The 18,491-nt window shown below is 31.3% G+C and overlaps 1 protein-coding gene across 4 annotated transcripts in view; it reads left to right on the top strand.

The window, feature by feature from the left end:
* Positions 1-18,491, top strand: part of wdfy3 (WD repeat and FYVE domain containing 3) — a 79,661-nt gene that overhangs the window by 40,765 nt on the left and 20,405 nt on the right. For 3 of the 4 annotated variants that reach the window (XM_058070192.1, XM_058070193.1, XM_058070190.1), the window contains 15 exons: positions 893-1,124; positions 1,201-1,361; positions 3,826-3,937; positions 6,385-6,575; positions 8,968-9,120; positions 11,240-11,313; positions 11,389-11,550; positions 11,634-11,728; positions 13,905-14,025; positions 14,123-14,340; positions 17,117-17,313; positions 17,387-17,521; positions 17,614-17,793; positions 17,863-18,096; positions 18,168-18,267. In XM_058070192.1, the coding sequence (XP_057926175.1) occupies positions 893-1,124; positions 1,201-1,361; positions 3,826-3,937; positions 6,385-6,575; positions 8,968-9,120; positions 11,240-11,313; positions 11,389-11,550; positions 11,634-11,728; positions 13,905-14,025; positions 14,123-14,340; positions 17,117-17,313; positions 17,387-17,521; positions 17,614-17,793; positions 17,863-18,096; positions 18,168-18,267 (2,365 nt within the window). The remainder of the gene's footprint in view (positions 1-892; positions 1,125-1,200; positions 1,362-3,825; positions 3,938-6,384; positions 6,576-8,967; positions 9,121-11,239; positions 11,314-11,388; positions 11,551-11,633; positions 11,729-13,904; positions 14,026-14,122; positions 14,341-17,116; positions 17,314-17,386; positions 17,522-17,613; positions 17,794-17,862; positions 18,097-18,167; positions 18,268-18,491) is intronic. The other variant, XM_058070191.1, reaches the window with a different exon arrangement.

Raw genomic sequence — 18,491 nt, 5'->3', positions numbered from 1 at the left:
CAAATACTATTTTTTAAATGATTTTATTCACATCATATTTTGAATTTATTCCTATAATATTCTGTTTTTCCCCAACCTAACTTCCTAAAAATTGCTACTTAATTTTTTTGTTTCTTAAAAAAAATATATATGATTTTTTGTTAGCATTTGCATATTAGCATTTTTAGCCGTTTTCTTAGGTAGACTATTATATTATAAACAATTAGCACTATCATGCTAGGTGTTAGCATGTTAATGTTAGCATGTTAGCATTGGCATAATAGCATTTTTTGCCATTTTCTGAGGTAGAGTATTATATTATAAACAATTAGCACTATCATGCTAGGTGTTAGCATGCTAATGTTAGCATGTTAGCATTGGCATATTAGCATTTTTTGCCGTTTTCTGAGGTAGAGTATTATATTATAAACAATTAGCACTATCATGCTAGGTGTTAACATACTAATGTTAGCATGTTAGCATTGGCATATTAGCATTTTTTGCCGTTTTCTGAGGTAGAGTATTATATTATAAACAATTAGCACTCTCATGCTAGGTGTTAGCATGCTAATGTTAGCGTGTTAGCATTGGCATATTAGCATTTTTAGCCATTTTCTGAGGTAGACTATTATATTATAAACAATTAGCACTTTCATGCTAGGTGTTAGCATGCTAATGTTAGCATTGGCATTGGCATACTAGCATTTTTAGCTGTTTTCTTAGGTTGACTATTATATTATAAACAATTAGCACTATCATGCTAGGTGTTAGCATGCTAATGTTAGCGTATTGGCATTGGCATACTTGCATTTTTAGCCGTATTCTTAGGTAGACTATTATACAAACACTTAGCACTAGTTGGAGTATCGGTGAAATCCTAAGATGCCGTACGGCCTCTTGTCTCGTCTTCCAGCTTCACTACGTCCACAGCGTCCCGGGAGGCTCCGGCTCCGCCAACCCGCCGGTGGTCAGCACGGTGTACGGCTACGTGGGCACGCCGCCGGCTCAGCGCCAGCTCTCCGGCCTGGTGTGGCGCCTGGGTCCCAGCCACTTCCTGGAGGAGGTCCTGCCCGCCGCCAGCGTCACCGCCATCTTCGACCTGGGACCCACCAACGTGGGGAGCCTGCAGGCCGTCTACCCGCCCTGTGAGCGCTCGATCCCGCCTCCTAGCCTTTTTAGTCCACCTAGAGCTGCATCGTTACAATTTGACGTTTGTACCAGGTAAGGACTCCAAGACGGAGATGACGCCGGCCGCCCCCGTGGCGCTGGTGCCGGAGGAGAAGGTGTCGTTCAGCCTCTACGCCGTCTCCGTCTCCACCCTGACGGTGGCCAAGATCAGGAAAGTCTACAACAAACTGGACAGCAAGGCCATCGCCAAGCAGGTACCTGATGTCTTATTATGACTGACAAACACAAACACAACAATTAGGTTGGGGGGAACTTTATATTATTACAAGAATAAAGTCCAAATATTTTGGGAATAAAGTCAGAATGATCAGAAGAACTTTGCTTTAAGAAAGTGAAAGTGACATAAAAGAATAAATTTTTGAAAAATGGAAAAAGAAATGCAGTTTTATGAGAATAAAGTGAAAATATGATGGGAATAAAGTCCTAATTATCAGACAAAATTTCCTTAAAGAAAGTGAAATAAAAGCATAAAATAAAAAAGAGCAAAATTGCAAAAACAGCTGTAATTTTATGGGAATAAAGTCATAATTATCAATTTTTTTTCTAAAAAAAAATGAAAGTGAAATAAATTAATACTATTGGAAAGAAAAACAGCTGTAATTTTACAAGAATAATGTCAAAATATTATCAGAGGACAATTTCTGAATTAAAGTGAAATGGAAATGGAATAACTGTTTTAATTTTATGATCATAAAGTCACAAAATATAAATAATATAATAATAAAAAATATAAATATAACATATGTAAATATAAATACAAAATAATTTTCAAAAATTAAAACATTTTGGGAATAAAGTCATAATTATCAGAAAGAATTTCCTTAAAGAAAGTGAAAGTGAAATAAATCAGTGAAATTTTATAAAATAGCAAAAATGGAACGACAGCTATAATTTAATGAGAATTTAATTAAGAATTTAATGAGAATACAGTCAAAATAATTTGGAAATAAGGTCATAATTATGAGAATAAATTTTTACAAAGTTAAAAATACTTGGAAAATAAAAAAAACAATGCAGAAAAATTACTTTAAAAAAACAGCAGAAATGGGGGGAAAAACTGCTATATTTTTAGAAGAATAAAGTGAAAATATGATGGGAATAAAGTCCTAATTATCAGAAGAAATTTCCTTAAAGAAAGTGAAATAAAAGCATAAAATAAAAAAGAGCAAAATTGCAAAAACAGCTGCAATTTTATGGGAATTAAAGTCATAATTATCAATTTTTTTCTAAAAAAATGAAAGTGAAATAAATTAATACAATTGGAAAAAAAAACAGCTGTAATTTTACAAGAATAAAGTCAAAATATTATTATCAGAGGACAATTTCTGAATTAAAGTGAAATTGACAAACTGTTTTAATTATATGATCATAAAGTCAAAAAATATAAATAATATAATAATAAAAAATATGACTATAACATACATAAATATAAATACAAAATAATAACAAAAATTAAAACATTTTGGGAATAAAGTCATAATTATCAGAAAGAATTTCGTAAAAGAAAGTGAAAGTGAAATAAAAGAATAAATTTTTGAAAAATGGAAAAAGAAATGCAGTTTTATGAGAATAAAGGGAAAATATGATGGGAATAAAGTCATAATTATCAGACGAAATTTCCTAAAATAAAGTGAAATAAAAGCATAAAATAAAAAAGAGCAAAATTGCAAAAACAGCTGCAATTTTATGGGAATTAAAGTCATAATTATCATTTTTTTTTCTTAAAAAAAAAAATGAAAGTGAATTAAATTCATACAATTGGAAAGAAAAACAGCTGTAATTTTACAAGAATAAAGTCAAAATATTATCAGAGGACAATTTCTGAATTAAAGTGAAATGGAAATGGAAAAACTCTTTTAATTTTATGATTGATTAAAGTCAAAAAATTTAAATAACATAATAATAAAAAATATAAATATAACATACGTAAATATGAATGCAAAATAATTTAAAAAATTAAAATATTTTGGGAATAAAGTAATAAATAAAGTCAGAAAGAATTATCAGAAAAAATTTCCTAAAAGAAAGTGAAAGTGAAAAAAAAATACCAAAAAACACAAGAAATTGAAAAACTGTTGTCATTTAATGAGAATAAAGTAAAAATATTAGGGGAATGAAATCATAATTACCAGAAGGAATTTCCTAAAAGAAAGTGAAAGTGAAATAAATCAGTGAAATAAAAAAAAAAAATAGCAGAAATGCAACAACAGCTGTAATTTAATGAGAACACAGTCAAAATAATTTGGAAATAAAGTCATAATTATGAGAATACTAGAGTAATAGAGTAATTTTTTTGAGTAAAGTTGAAATACTTGGAGAATAAAAAAACAATACAGAAAAATTACTTTAAAAAACAGCAGAAATGGGGGGAAAAACTGCTATATTTTTAGAAGAATAAAGGGAAATATGACGAGAAAAAATTGTAAATGTTAGGAGAATAAAGTTGTAACATTTATTTTTCATTTTAGTAGCATAGAACTGAAATATTCCATATTTCTCTTCTTATTAAAGGTCATTTGTGCTGTACGATTATGTATGAATAAAGTCCAAATATTGTGGTAAAAAGGTCGGAATTGTGTGAATAAATGTTGAAAGTGAAAGTGAAAGTGAAACGCAGCTGTAATTGACGTCTCAAGTCTTCTTCTTCCTCCTCCTCAGCTCGCCGTGTCGTCTCATGACAACGCCACGCCGGTCAAGCTGATCCATAACGCCGCCGGCCACCTCAACGGACCGGCTCGCACCGTCGGGGCCGCGGTCATCGGCTACTTAGGCGAGCCATTTTATGACAATACTATCAAAATATTACATGAAAAATTAGTAATTTGAGAGTAATATTAGTAATATGAGAATAATGTCAAAATATTACTAGAAAAAATTGTCAAATTTTATGAGAATACTATCAAAATATTACATGAAAAATATTTAATTTTACAAGAACAATGCCAAGACATTACAACAAAAAGGGAGTATTCTGAAAAAGAAAAAAGTCATAATTTTACGAGTATAGAGTCAAAATATTAAGAGAAAAAAATTGCATAATTTTATGAGAATAAAGTCAAAATATTACAATAAAAAATTGTCAAATTTTATGAGAATACTATCAAAATATTACATGAAAAATTAGTAATTTGAGAGTAATATTAGTAATATGAGAATAATGTCAAAATATTACTAGAAAAAATTGTCACATTTTATGAGAATACTATCAAAATATTACATGAAAAATATTTAATTTTACAAGAACAATATCAAGACATTACAACAAAAAGGGAGTATTCTGAAAAAGAAAAAAAGTCATAATTTTACGAGTACAGAGTCAAAATATTAAGAGAAAAAAATTGCATAATTTTATGAGAATAAAGTCAAAATATTACAATAAAAAATTGTCAAATTGTATGAGAATACTATCAAAATATTACATGAAAAATTAGTAATTTTACAAGAACAATGTCAAGACATTACAACAAAAAGGGAGTATTCTGAAAAAGAAAAAAAGTCATAATTTTACGAGTATAGAGTCAAAATATTAAGAGAAAAAAATTGCATAATTTTATGAGAATAAAGTCAAAATATTACAATAAAAAATTGTCAAATTTTATGAGAATACTATCAAAATATTACATGAAAAATTAGTAATTTGAGAGTAATATTAGTAGTATGAGAATAATGTCAAAATATTACAATAAAAAATTGTCAAATTTTATGAGAATACAATCAAAATATTACATGAAAAATTAGTAATTTTACAAGAACAATGTCAAGACATTACAACAAAAAGGGAGTATTCTGAAAAAGAAAAAAAGTCATAATTTTACGAGTATAGAGTCAAAATATTAAGAGAAAAAAATTGCATAATTTTATGAGAATAAAGTCAAAATATTGCAATAAAAAATTGTCACATTTTATGAGAATACAATCAAAATATTACATGAAAAATTAGTAATTTTACAAGAACAATATCAAGACATTGCAACAAAAAGGGAGTATTCTGAAAAAGAAAAAAAGTCATAATTTTACGAGTATAGAGTCAAAATATTAAGAGAAAAAAAATGCATAATTTTATGAGAATAAAGTCAAAATACTGCAATAAAAAATTGTCAAATTTTATGAGAATACAATCAAAATATTACATGAAAAATTAGTAATTTTACAAGAACAATGTCAAGACATTACAACAAAAAGGGAGTATTCTGAAAAAGAAAAAAAGTCATAATTTTACGAGTATAGAGTCAAAATATTAAGAGAAAAAAATTGCATAATTTTATGAGAATAAAGTCAAAATATTACAATAAAAAATTGTCAAATTGTATGAGAATACTATCAAAATATTACATGAAAAATATTTAATTTTACAAGAACAATATCAAGACATTACAACAAAAAGGGAGTATTCTGAAAAAGAAAAAAAGTCATAATTTTACGAGTATAGAGTCAAAATATTAAGAGAAAAAAATTGCATAATTTTATGAGAATAAAGTCAAAATATTACAATAAAAAATTGTCAAATTTTATGAGAATACTATCAAAATATTACATGAAAAATTAGTAATTTGAGAGTAATATTAGTAATATGAGAATAATGTCAAAATATTACTAGAAAAAATTGTCAAATTTTATGAGAATACTATCAAAATATTACATGAAAAATATTTAATTTTACAAGAACAATATCAAGACATTACAACAAAAAGGGAGTATTCTGAAAAAGAAAAAAAGTCATAATTTTACGAGTATAGAGTCAAAATATTAAGAGAAAAAAATTGCATAATTTTATGAGAATAAAGTCAAAATATTACAATAAAAAATTGTCACATTTTATGAGAATACAATCAAAATATTACATGAAAAATTAGTAATTTTACAAGAACAATGTCAAGACATTACAACAAAAAGGGAGTATTCTGAACAAGAAAAAAAGTCATAATTTTACGAGTATAGAGTAAAAATATTAAGAGAAAAAAGTGCATAATTTTATGAGAATAAAGTCAAAATATTACATGAAAAAATCTTAATTTTACATTAATAATGTCAAAATATTACGAGAAACGGGGCATATTCTAACAAGTCAAAAAGTCACAAGTCTTTTTATGAGAATTATGTCCAAATATTACTACAAAAAAGTCATAAGGCTCCCCCCTCCCCCCCACACACACACACATACACACACACAAATACGTGATTTTGACCGCCATCTCTCTCTCTCTCTTGGTCTCGTAGGCGTGCGCGCCTTCTCCCCCAAGCCCGTCGCCACCAACCTGCAGTACGTGGGCGGGGCGGCAGCCATCTTGGGCCTGGTGGCCATGGCGTCCGACGTGGAGGGTCTGTACGCGGCGGTCAAAGCGCTGGTGTGCGTGGTGAAGAGCAACCCGCTGGCCAGCAAGGAGATGGAACGCATCAAGGGATACCAGGCGAGCACACGATGATGCTGCTTTTTATTTATTTATTTAGCCATGTTAGCAAAACAAAACAAACTTAATCAAATCGTAACAGCTGGAGGAAAAAGTTACTATAACGTTGGAATAAATTGACAATAACATGGGAATAACATCGGAATATGGCCACTATTTGGAGAATAGAGTCCTATCCTCCATATTTTAACGAGGAAATATTAAAAGAAAATGGCCGTATTCTAACAAGAAAGAAAGTTGCAACTTTAGGAGAATAAGTCGAAATATTAAGAGAAAAAAGTCTTATTCTTAGACAAAAAAGGAGCATTTTTTACAAGAATAAAGTCAAAATATTAAGAGACAAAAGTCTTATTCTAACAAGAAAAAAGTTGCAATTTTACTAGAATAAAGTAAAAATATTAATACAAAAATGTCTTATTCTTAGATGAAAAAAGTAGCATTTTTACAAGAATAAAGTCAGAATATTAAGAGAAAAAAGTCTTATTCTAACAAGAAAAAAGTTAAATTCTTACGAGATTATAGTCAAAATATTTGGAGAAAAAAAGTCTTATTCTAACAAGAAAAAAAGTAGAATATTTACGAGATTAAAGTCAAAATATTTGGAGAAAAAAAGTCTTATTCTGAGATGAAAAAAGTAGCATTTTTACTAGAATAAAGTCAAAATATTTGGAGAAAAAAGTCTTATTCGAACAAGAAAAAAGTTTCATTCTTATGAGATTAAAATCAAAATATTTGGAGAAAAAAAGTCTTATTCTGAGACGAAAAAAGTAGCATTTTTACAAGTATAAAGTCAAAATATTAAGAGAAAAAAGTCTTATTCTTAGATGACAAAATGAGCTTTTTTTACAAGAATAAAGTCAAAATATTAAGAGAAAAATGTCTTATTCTAACAAGAAAAAAGTTGCAATTTTACAAGAATAAAGTCAAAATATTAAGACAAAAATGTCTTATTCTTAGACGAAAAAAGTAGCATTTTTACAAGAATAAAGTCAAAATATTTAGAGAAAAAAGTCTTATTAGAGGAAAAAAAGCATTTTTACAAAAATAAAGTAAAAATATTAAGAGAAAAAAGTCTTATTCTTAGACGAAAAAAGTTGCATTTTTACAAGATTAAAGTCAAAATATTTGGAGAAAAAAGTCTTATTCCCACAAGAAAAAAAGTTTAATTCTTACAAGATTAAAGTCAAAATATTTGGAGAAAAAAGTCTTATTCCCACAAGAAAAAAAGTTTAATTCTTACAAGATTAAAGTCAAAATATTTGGAGAAAAAAAGTTGTTTTCTAAGAAGAAAAAAATTGCATTTTTACAAGATTAAAGTCCAAATATTTGGAGAAAAAAAGTTGTTTTCTAAGAAGAAAAAAGTTGCATTTTTACAAGATTAAAGTCCAAATATTTGGAGAAAAAAAAGTCTTATTCTTAGATGAAAAAAGTAGCATTTTTACAAGAATAAAGTCAAAATATTTGGAGAAAAAAGTCTTATTCCCACAAGAAAAAAAGTTTAATTCTTACAAGATTAAAGTCAAAATATTTGGAGAAAAAAAGTTGTTTTCTAAGAAGAAAAAAGTTGCATTTTTACAAGATTAAAGTCCAAATATTTGGAGAAAAAAAGTTGTTTTCTAAGAAGAAAAAAGTTGCATTTTTACAAGATTAAAGTCCAAATATTTGGAGAAAAAAAAGTCTTATTCTTAGATGAAAAAAGTAGCATTTTTACAAGAATAAAGTCAAAATATTTGGAGAAAAAAGTCTTATTCCCACAAGAAAAAAAGTTTAATTCTTACAAGATTAAAGTCAAAATATTTGGAGAAAAAAAGTTGTTTTCTAAGAAGAAAAAAGTTGCATTTTTACAAGATTAAAGTCCAAATATTTGGAGAAAAAAAAGTCTTATTCTTAGATGAAAAAAGTAGCATTTTTACAAGAATAAAGTCAAAATATTTGGAGAAAAAAGTCTTATTCTAACAAGAAAAAAAGTTTCATTCTTACAAGATTAAAGTCAAAATATTTTGAGAAAAAAAGTCTTAATCTAACAAGAAAAAAAGTTTCATTCTTACGAGAATAAAGTCAAAATATTTGGAGAAAAAAAGTCTTATTCTTAGATGAAAAAAGTAGCATTTTTACAAGAATAAAGTCAAAATATTAAGTTAAAAAAAGTCTTATTCTAACAAGAAAAAAAGTTTCATTCTTACGAGAATAAAGTCAAAATATTTGGAGAAAAAAAGTCTTATTCTTAGATGAAAAAAGTAGCATTTTTACAAGAATAAAGTCAAAATATTAAGTTAAAAAAAGTCTTATTCTAACAAGAAAAAAAGTTTAATTCTTACAAGATTAAAGTCAAAATATTTGGAGAAAAAAAGTCTTATTCTAACAAGACCCCCCCCCCTCCCGGCCCTCGCAGCTGTTGGCCATGCTGCTGAAGAAGAAGCGCTCGCTGCTCAACAGCCACATCCTCCATCTCACCTTCTCCCTGGTGGGCACGGTGGACAGCGGCCACGAGACCTCCATCATCCCCAACTCCACCGCCTTCCAAGACCTCCTCTGCGACTTTGAGGTGAGTCACGTTCACGTCTCCCCCGGTCGCGGCCCCCACCAAAACACCAAACCTGCACAAACTCTTACATACTGATACTCATGCAATACTCAAATACTCATGCAAAGCAATACTACTCAATCCTTGTACTGGGATGTCCACAGTACAGCCTGGCCTATCAAAGTAGCATCTCACAGAAGAATAAGGTCAAAATATTACAAGAAAAATGCTGTTTTTAATCCAGAAAAAAGTCGCAAGTTTACAAAAATAAAGTCAAAATATTATGAGAAAAGTTCTATATTTTCATCATAAAAAAGTCTCAATTTTACGAGAATTAAGTCCAAATATTAAAGAGAAAAATATCATGTTTTATCCAGAAAAAGTTGCAAGTTGACAAAAAATAAAGTCAAAAATATTACACGAAAAATATTATGTTTTATCAAAAAAAAAGTTGCAGTTTTACAAGGATAAAGTAAAAGTACTTTGAGAAAAGTGTTATATTATAACTGAAAAAAGTTGCAGTTTTACAAGAATTAAGTCAAAATATTATGAGAAAAGTGCTATATTTTAATCATAAAAAAGTCTAAATTTTACGAGAATTAAGTCAAAATATTATGAGAAAAGTGCTATATTTTAATCATAAAAAAGTCTAAATTTTACGAGAATTAAGTCAAAATATTATGAGAAAAGTGCTATATTTTAATCATAAAAAAGTCTAAATTTTACGAGAATTAAGTCAAAATATTATGAGAAAAGTGCTATATTTTAATCATAAAAAAGTCTCAATTTTACGAGAATTAAGTCCAAATATTAAAGACAAAAATATCATGTTTTATCCAGAAAAAGTTGCAAGTTGACAAAAAATAAAGTCAAAAATATTACAAGAAAAATATTACGTTTTATCAAAAAAAAAGTTGCAGTTTTACAAGGATAAAGTAAAAAAAACTTTGAGAAAAGTGTTATATTTTAATGAGAAAAAAAGTCGTAATTTTACAAGATTAAAGTCAAAATATTATGAGAAAAGTGTTATATTATAACAGAAAAAAGTTGCAATTTTACAAGAATTAAGTCAAAATATTAAAGCGAAAAATGTTATATTATAACTGAAAAAAGTTGCAGTTTTACAAGAATTAAGTCAAAATATTATGAGAAAAGTGCTATATTTTAATCATAAAAAAGTCTCAATTTTACGAGAATTAAGTCAAAATATTATGAGAAAAGAAACAACGAAACCCAAGTAAAATTTACATTTTGGGGGAAAAAAAAGTGATAATATTACGGGGTAAAAATGACAAAGATTGTTTAAGAAGCAAGCTGAAATAGAATAAATAAAAGACAGCAAAAATGGGAAAAAAACAGCTGTAATTTTGCGAGAATAAAGTCACAATTTTACAAGAATAATGTTAAAATATAACGAGAAAAAATTGTGTCATTTTATGAGAATAAACTCAAAATATTACGAGAAAAAAAAATCATTTTATGAGAATAATGTAAAAATATTACATGGAAAAAAATCTTAATTTTGCGAGAATAAAATATAAATATTAAAAGAAAAAAGTCCTATCCTCAGGAGAGAAAAAGTCACAATTTTACAAGAATAATGTCAAAATATTACCAGAAAAAATTCCATCATTTTATGACAATAAAGTCAAAATTTTACGAGAAAAAAAATTTAATTTTATGAGAATAATGTCAAAATATTACATGAAAAAAAATATTAATTTTGCGAGAATAAAATCAAAATATTAAAAGAAAAAAAATGTGTGTTTAATGAGGAAAAAAGGCTGAACTTTACCGGAAAAAGTCCTATTCTTAATAATGTCCAAAAAAAAAAAATTGAGTCATTTTGGGAAAATTAGATTGTCGAAAAAATTATGAGGAAAAATAAAAAATATTACGATGGTTTTATATTTCAAAGGTGACGGAAGAGAAAAGCTGAAATATTTGAAAATTTAAAAAAAAAAACAGCAAAATTGGGGGAAAAATGACAAAGTTGCATCCTTTCATTTTTCACTATGTGGCCCTCACCAGATCGATTTGATCGTTTGGTGAGCTTACCCAGCATGCCTTGCGGGTTGTGAAAATAGCACAGTGCGCGACCTTGACCTTTCCAGAAGCTGACGTGTCTTCCCCTGCTCAGGTTTGGCTGCACGCTCCCTACGAGCTCCACCTGTCCCTCTTTGAGCATTTCATCGAACTGCTGACCGAATCCAGGCAAGTCTCTTCTTCTTCTTCTTCCTGTGTTTGCCGTCGTTCCGATGCTCATCCCCCCCCCCATCACACACACAGCGAGGCGGCCAAAAACGCCAAACTTCTGCGGGAGTTCCAGCTCATTCCCAGGCTGCTGCTGACCCTGAGGGATGCCTCCCTGTCGCAGCCCACCGTGGCCGCCATCAGCAACGTGCTGAGTCTGCTGCTGCAGGGCTTCCCCAACCCTTACGACCTGCTGCGGTAAGACCCCGCCCCCAAACGCCACTGCTCTACGCGGACACCACGCCGCCGTCGTCAATAACGGGTCTTCCTTCCTGCCGCAGGTTCGGCCAGTTCATCTCTTCCACTCTGCCCACCTTTGCCGTGTTTGAGAAGTTTGTGGTCATGGAGGTCAACAACGAGGAGAAGATGGATGGAGGTCTGTCACGCTTTATCGTGTATAACGTCTAAATATTAAGAGAAAAAAAGTCACCATTTTTACAACAATAAAGTCCAAATATTAAGAGAAAAAAGTCACCATTTTTACAAAAATAAAGTCCAAATATTAAGAGAAAAAAAGTCACAATTTTTACAAAAATAAAGTCGAAATATTTTGAGAAAACTGACCTATTCTTAGGAGAAAAAAAGTCGCCATTTTATCCGAATAAAGTCAAAACATTACGATACAAAAAGGCATATTTTATGATAATAAAATTCAACTATTTTCAGAAAAACATATTCTACTCTAAGAAAAAAAAGTCAAAATTTTACGAGAATAATGTCAAAATATTACAATAAAAAATAGTCAAATTATATGAGAATACAATCAAAATATTACATAAAAAAGTCGTAATTTTACAAGAATAATGTCAAAACATTATGAGAAAAAGGACATACTCTGAAAAGAAAATAAGTCATAATTTTATGAGTATAAAGTCAAAATATTACAAGAAAATAGTCATATCCCCAGGAGAGAATAATGTCAAATTATTACAAGAAAGAATTGCGTCATTTTATTAGAATAAAGTCAAAATATTACGAGAAAAATGTCGTAATTTTATGAGTATAAAGTCAAAATACTACATGAAAAAAATCTTAATTTTACAGGAATAATGTCAAAATATTACAAGAAAAGGGGCGTATACAATAAAATAAATAATACAATCAAAATATTACATGAAAAAGTCATAATTTTACAAGAATAATGTCAAAACATTACGAGAAAAAGGACATACTCTGAAAAGAAAATATGTCATAATTTTATGAGAATTATGTCCAAATATTACAACAAAAAAGGCATATCCTAATGAGAGTACAAGTCGCAATTTTATGACAATACAGTCAAAATATTACAAGAAAAAAATAGTCAAATTTTATGAAAATACAATCAAAATATTACATGAAAAAGTTGTAATTTTACAAGAATAATGTCAAAACATTACGAGACAAAAAGTTAACATTTTATCAGAATAGTGTCAAAATATTACAATGCAAAAAAAGCATATTCCAACGAGAAAAAATGGGAAATATTATTATGATAAAGTCCAACTATTTTCAGGAAAAAAACATATTCTAAAAGAAAAAAGTCAAAATTTTATGAGAATAATGTCAAAATATTACAAGAAAAAATTGTCACATTTTATGAGAATACAATCAAAATATTACATGAAAAATTAGTAATTTTACAAGAACAATGTCAAGACATTACAACAAAAAGGGAGTATTCTGAAAAGAAAAAAAGTCATAATTTTACGAGTATAGAGTCAAAATATTAAGAGAAAAAATTGCATAATTTTATGAGAATAAAGTCAAAATATTACAAGAAAAAATTGTCAAATTTTATGTGAATACTATCAAAATATTACATGAAAAATTAGTAATTTTACAAGAACAATGTCAAGACATTACAACAAAAAGGGAGTATTCTGAAAAGAAAAAAAGTCATAATTTTACGAGTATAGAGTCAAAATATTAAGAGAAAAAATTGCATAATTTTATGAGAATAAAGTCAAAATATTACAAGAAAAAATTGTCAAATTTTATGTGAATACTATCAAAATATTACATGAAAAATTAGTAATTTTACAAGAACAATGTCAAGACATTACAACAAAAAGGGAGTATTCTGAAAAGAAAAAAGTCATAATTTTACGAGTATAGAGTCAAAATATTAAGAGAAAAAAGTGCATAATTTTATGAGAATAAAGTCAAAATATTACATGAAAAAATCTTAATTTTACATTAATAATGTCAAAATATTACGAGAAACGGGGCATATTCTAACAAGCCAAAAAGTCACAAGTCTTTTTATGAGAATTATGTCCAAATATTACAACAAAAAAGATAATACATAATGTCAAAATATTGCGAGAAAAAAGGGTGTATTCTAACAAGAAAAAAGCCGTAATAAATTGAGAATATTATGAGAAAAAAAGACATGTTGTAACGAAAAAAAAAATGAGAATAAAGTCAAAATATTAAGTGGAAAAAATATCAATTTTACAAGAATAAAAAATGAAAATATTCGGAATATTCTAATGAGAAAAGTCTACATTTTAGTGAAAATATTCCAAGAAAAAGGGTAGAATAAAAAAGAATTTTTTTTGTCCGGTTAGGTAACGACGACGACTTTGGGGGCCTCCTGTCCGCCAACCTGATTCTGCTGAGGAACCGCCTGTTGGACAACCTGCTACGACTCCTTTTCACCAGCAAGGAGAAGTGCACAGTCAACGCACAGTAAGACGGAATGAAGGAGACGAAGACCAGAATCCACACCCAAATGACCCAATGTGTCCCCACCCCCCGTCCCCCCGCCCCCCGTCCCGTTCTGCAGGGCGTGCGAGGAACTGGTGCGCACTCTGGGCTTCGACTGGCTCCTGATGTTCATGGAGGAGCACCTCCACTCCAGCACGGTGGCGGCCGCTCTGTGGATCCTGGTGGTCCTGCTCTCAAACCAGTCCACCCTCAACCGCTTCAAGGAGGGCCTGTGCGGCGGGGGCTGGCTGGACCACACCGACTCGGTCCTGACCAACAAGATCGGCACGGTGCTGGGTGAGTGAGGGCGAGGGGCCGGCCGTGGCGGGCGGGCGGGCGGGGTCGGGCCGGCATCATGATGAACAAACTCTGACGTTACGATACGGGCCCAGCAGACACCGGGTCCCACGCCGGGGCCCACGCCGGCAACGCTTTCCGTCGGAGCTGGCCGTCGTTCGGTACGCAGAAAGCCGCGCAGTTCGTGCGCCACGCGGCCAAGGGTTCGTTTTGTCGTTTTCCTAACCCCGCCGCCCTCCCTGCTGCCGCCCCTGTAGCCCCCAGTGACTGTTCGGGGACGTAGGAAGTAGTGCTGAGCTCAAATCCTGGATAGATCCTGGTTAGATTTGATTTGATAGATACACGGGGCTGCTTTGATATTTTTGAAATTATTTTTTTAATCTGTCAAAGAAAATTCTATAATTTTTTTGTAAAAGCATGATATTTTTAGTTTTATTTAATTTTTTATTTTTGTCCAAAAAAATAATTTATATAATTAAATTAATTATTAATAATTAATTAATATAATTATATTAATATAATTATTAATAATTATATTAATAATTAATTAATATAATTATATTAATATATAATTATATTAATATATTAATTATATTAATTAATATTATAATTAATTAATAATATAATTAGTTAATATTAATTATATTAATATAATTATTAATAATTGGTCCACAATAAATTAATAATTTGGTTAAATTGTTTTGCAAAAAATATTTTCTTTATTTTTTATAAAAGTATGTCACGCAAAAGATTTGTGTTATTATTACATTTCACGCTTTTGCTTTATTTTTGTTTTATTTAATTTTCTGTTTATTTTCATTACTAATGTTAAAAAAACGTATTTAGAAGGTCATTAACAGGTTTTTTATGTTTTATTTTCTCTACTATGTCTACTATATCGGCTAATAAGAGTATAAAGGTGACTATAGGGGTGTTATTTCACTTCTAGAGGACTCTACAATCTGTGAGAAAAAATTATAACTTTTTCTTGTAATATTTTGACTTAATTCTCATAAAAAGACATATATTTGTAAAATTACGACTTTTTGGCTTGTTAGAATACGCCCCTTTCTTGTAATATTTTGACATTATTAATTTAAAATTAATTTTTTTTCATGTAATATTTTGACTTTATTCTCATAAAATTATGCAATTTTTTCTCTTAATATTAGGCCTTTTTTCTTTTCAGAATACGCCCCTTTCTTGTAATATTTTGACATTATTAATTTAAAATTAATTTTTTTTTCATGTAATATTTTGACTTTATTCTCATAAAATTATGCAATTTTTTCTCTTAATATTAGGCCTTTTTTCTTTTCAGAATACGCCCCTTTCTTGTAATATTTTGACATTATTAATTTAAAATTAATTTGTTTTTCATGTAATATTTTGACTTTATTCTCATAAAATTATGCAATTTTTTCTCTTAATATTAGGCCTTTTTTCTTTTCAGAATACGCCCCTTTCTTGTAATATTTTGACATTATTAATTTAAAATTAATTTTTTTTTCATGTAATATTTTGACTTTATTCTCATAAAATTATGCAATTTTTTCTCTTAATATTAGGCCTTTTTTCTTTTCAGAATACGCCCCTTTCTTGTAATATTTTGACATTATTAATTTAAAATTATTTTTTTTCATGTAATATTTTGACTTTATTCTCATAAAATTATGCAATTTTTTCTCTTAATATTAGGCCTTTTTTCTTTTCAGAATACGCCCCTTTCTTGTAATATTTTGACATTATTAATTTAAAATTAATTTTTCTTTCATGTAATATTTTGACTTTATTCTCATAAAATTATGCAATTTTTTCTCTTAATATTAGGCCTTTTTTCTTTTCAGAATACGCCCCTTTCTTGTAATATTTTGACATTATTAATTTAAATTTTTTTTTTCATGTAATATTTTGACTTTATTCTCATAAAATTATGCAATTTTTTCTCTTAATATTAGGCCTTTTTTCTTTTCAGAATACGCCCCTTTCTTGTAATATTTTGACATTATTAATTTAAAATTAATTTTTTTTTCATGTAATATTTTGACTTTATTCTCATAAAATTATGCAATTTTTTTCTCTTAATATTAGGCCTTTTTTCTTTTCAGAATACGCCCCTTTCTTGTAATATTTTGACATTATTAATTTAAAATTATTTTTTTTTTCATGTAATATTTTGACTTTATTCTCATAAAATTATGCAATTTTTTCTCTTAATATTAGGCCTTTTTTCTTTTCAGAATACGCCCCTTTCTTGTAATATTTTGACATTATTAATTTAAAATTAATTTTTTTTTCATGTAATATTTTGACTTTATTCTCATAAAATTATGCAATTTTTTTCTCTTAATATTAGGCCTTTTTTCTTTTCAGAATACGCCCCTTTCTTGTAATATTTTGACATTATTAATTTAAAATTATTTTTTTTTTCATGTAATATTTTGACTTTATTCTCATAAAATTATGCAATTTTTTCTCTTAATATTAGGACTTTTTTCTTTTCAGAATACGCCCTTTTTGCTGTAATGTTTTGACATTATTTTTGTAAAATTACTAATTTTTCATGTAATATTTTGATTGTATTTGTTTATTTTCCTTTTTGTACTTTGGTGTAGTTCCACTCCAGTCCTGTAGGTGGCAGTAGTGTATCAAACAAATGAAGACCTTTTGGAGTTGCTAGTTGGGTTAAATTGGGTTAAAAGGACAGGACGTCCTGACGTGGTGCTACCCCCCCTGCCCCCCAACCCCCCGCCCCCCAATTCCCCACCCTCACCAGGCTTCAACGTGGGCCGCAGCGCCGGGGGCCGCTCCACCGTGCGGGAGATCAACCGGGACGCCTGCCACTTCCCGGGATTCCCGGTGCTGCAGACGCTGCTTCCCAAGCACACCAACGTGCCGGAGCTCTACTTCCTGTTGATGGCGCTCTTCCTGCAGCAGCCCGTCACCGAGCTGCCAGACAGCCTGCAGGTACATGTCAGTACAACCCCGCCCTCCTCTTCCTCGTCCCCGCCGCTAGACCCCGCCCCTGACGTCCCGTGTCCTACAGTTTGACCTGGACTCCATCTGGACCTTCATCTTCGGGCTGCCGGCCTCCAGCGGGACGGTGGTGGGGTCCATCCACAGCGTGTGCACCGAGGCCGCCTTCCTGCTGCTCGCCATGCTGCGGAGCATGCTCAACCTGGTGACGCTCGCCGCCGCCGCACGGTCCCTCGCTAGTCTTAACGTTACTCATCGTGCGCCCCCCACTCCCCCGCCCCCACTCTCCACACACAGCCATGGCAGTCAGAAGAGGAGGGGTCCTGGCTCCGGGAGTACCCGGTGACGCTCATGCAGTTCTTTCGCTACCTGTACCACAACGTCGCCGACCTGGCGCCCATGTGGCACAGCCCCGAGTTCCTGTGCGCCCTGGCCGCCACCGTCTTCCCCTTCAACATGCGACCGTACTCGGAGATGGTAGGCCCCGCCCCCCATTTGACGGTGAAACGTAGCGCCGTAGGCTTCCACGTCTCTTCTGCTCCCCAGGTCAGCGACCTGGACGACGAAGCCGGGTCGCCCATCGAGGAGTTCAAGTCCTTTGCGGCGGACTCGGGGATGAACCGCAGCCAGTCGGAGTACTGCAACGTGGGCTCCAAGACCTCGCTGACCAACCACCCCGCCAAGAAGTACGTCTTCGACTTCATGAGGGTCCTCATCATGGACAACCTGTGCGTGACGCCCGCCAGCAAGCAGACGCCCGTCGTGGACCTGCTGCTGGAGGTAACCCCAAACCCCGCCCCCGCTCACCCTCATCGGCGTCACGTCACATGTCGCATGTCGCTTCTCATCAGGCGTCCCCGGAGCGTTCCACCAGAACTCAGCAGAAGGAGTTCCAGTCCAACATCCTGGACGGCGTCATGGAGCACCTGCTGGCCGCCGACGTTCTACTCGGTGAGCGCCCAGACCGTTTCTGTTTAACGCCGTGTAGTCTGCCTAGCAACAAGTCACATGACATAAATGGCTTATTTTCCGTTATCATGTCTTACTATAATGGGTGAGATCAGTGGATAGATAGATAGAATAAATAACAGTGACTATAGGGGTGCTATTTCCTCTAGAGGACTCTAATGTTAAAAAACCTATTTAGAAGGTCATAAACAGTTTTTCTATGTCCT

The sequence above is a fragment of the Doryrhamphus excisus genome, chromosome 4 (genome assembly GCF_030265055.1).
Source record: "Doryrhamphus excisus isolate RoL2022-K1 chromosome 4, RoL_Dexc_1.0, whole genome shotgun sequence".
Lineage (NCBI taxonomy): Eukaryota > Metazoa > Chordata > Actinopteri > Syngnathiformes > Syngnathidae > Doryrhamphus > Doryrhamphus excisus.
The sequence above is the reverse complement of the archived record's forward strand: the minus strand, read 5'-3'. Positions and strand labels throughout refer to the sequence as shown.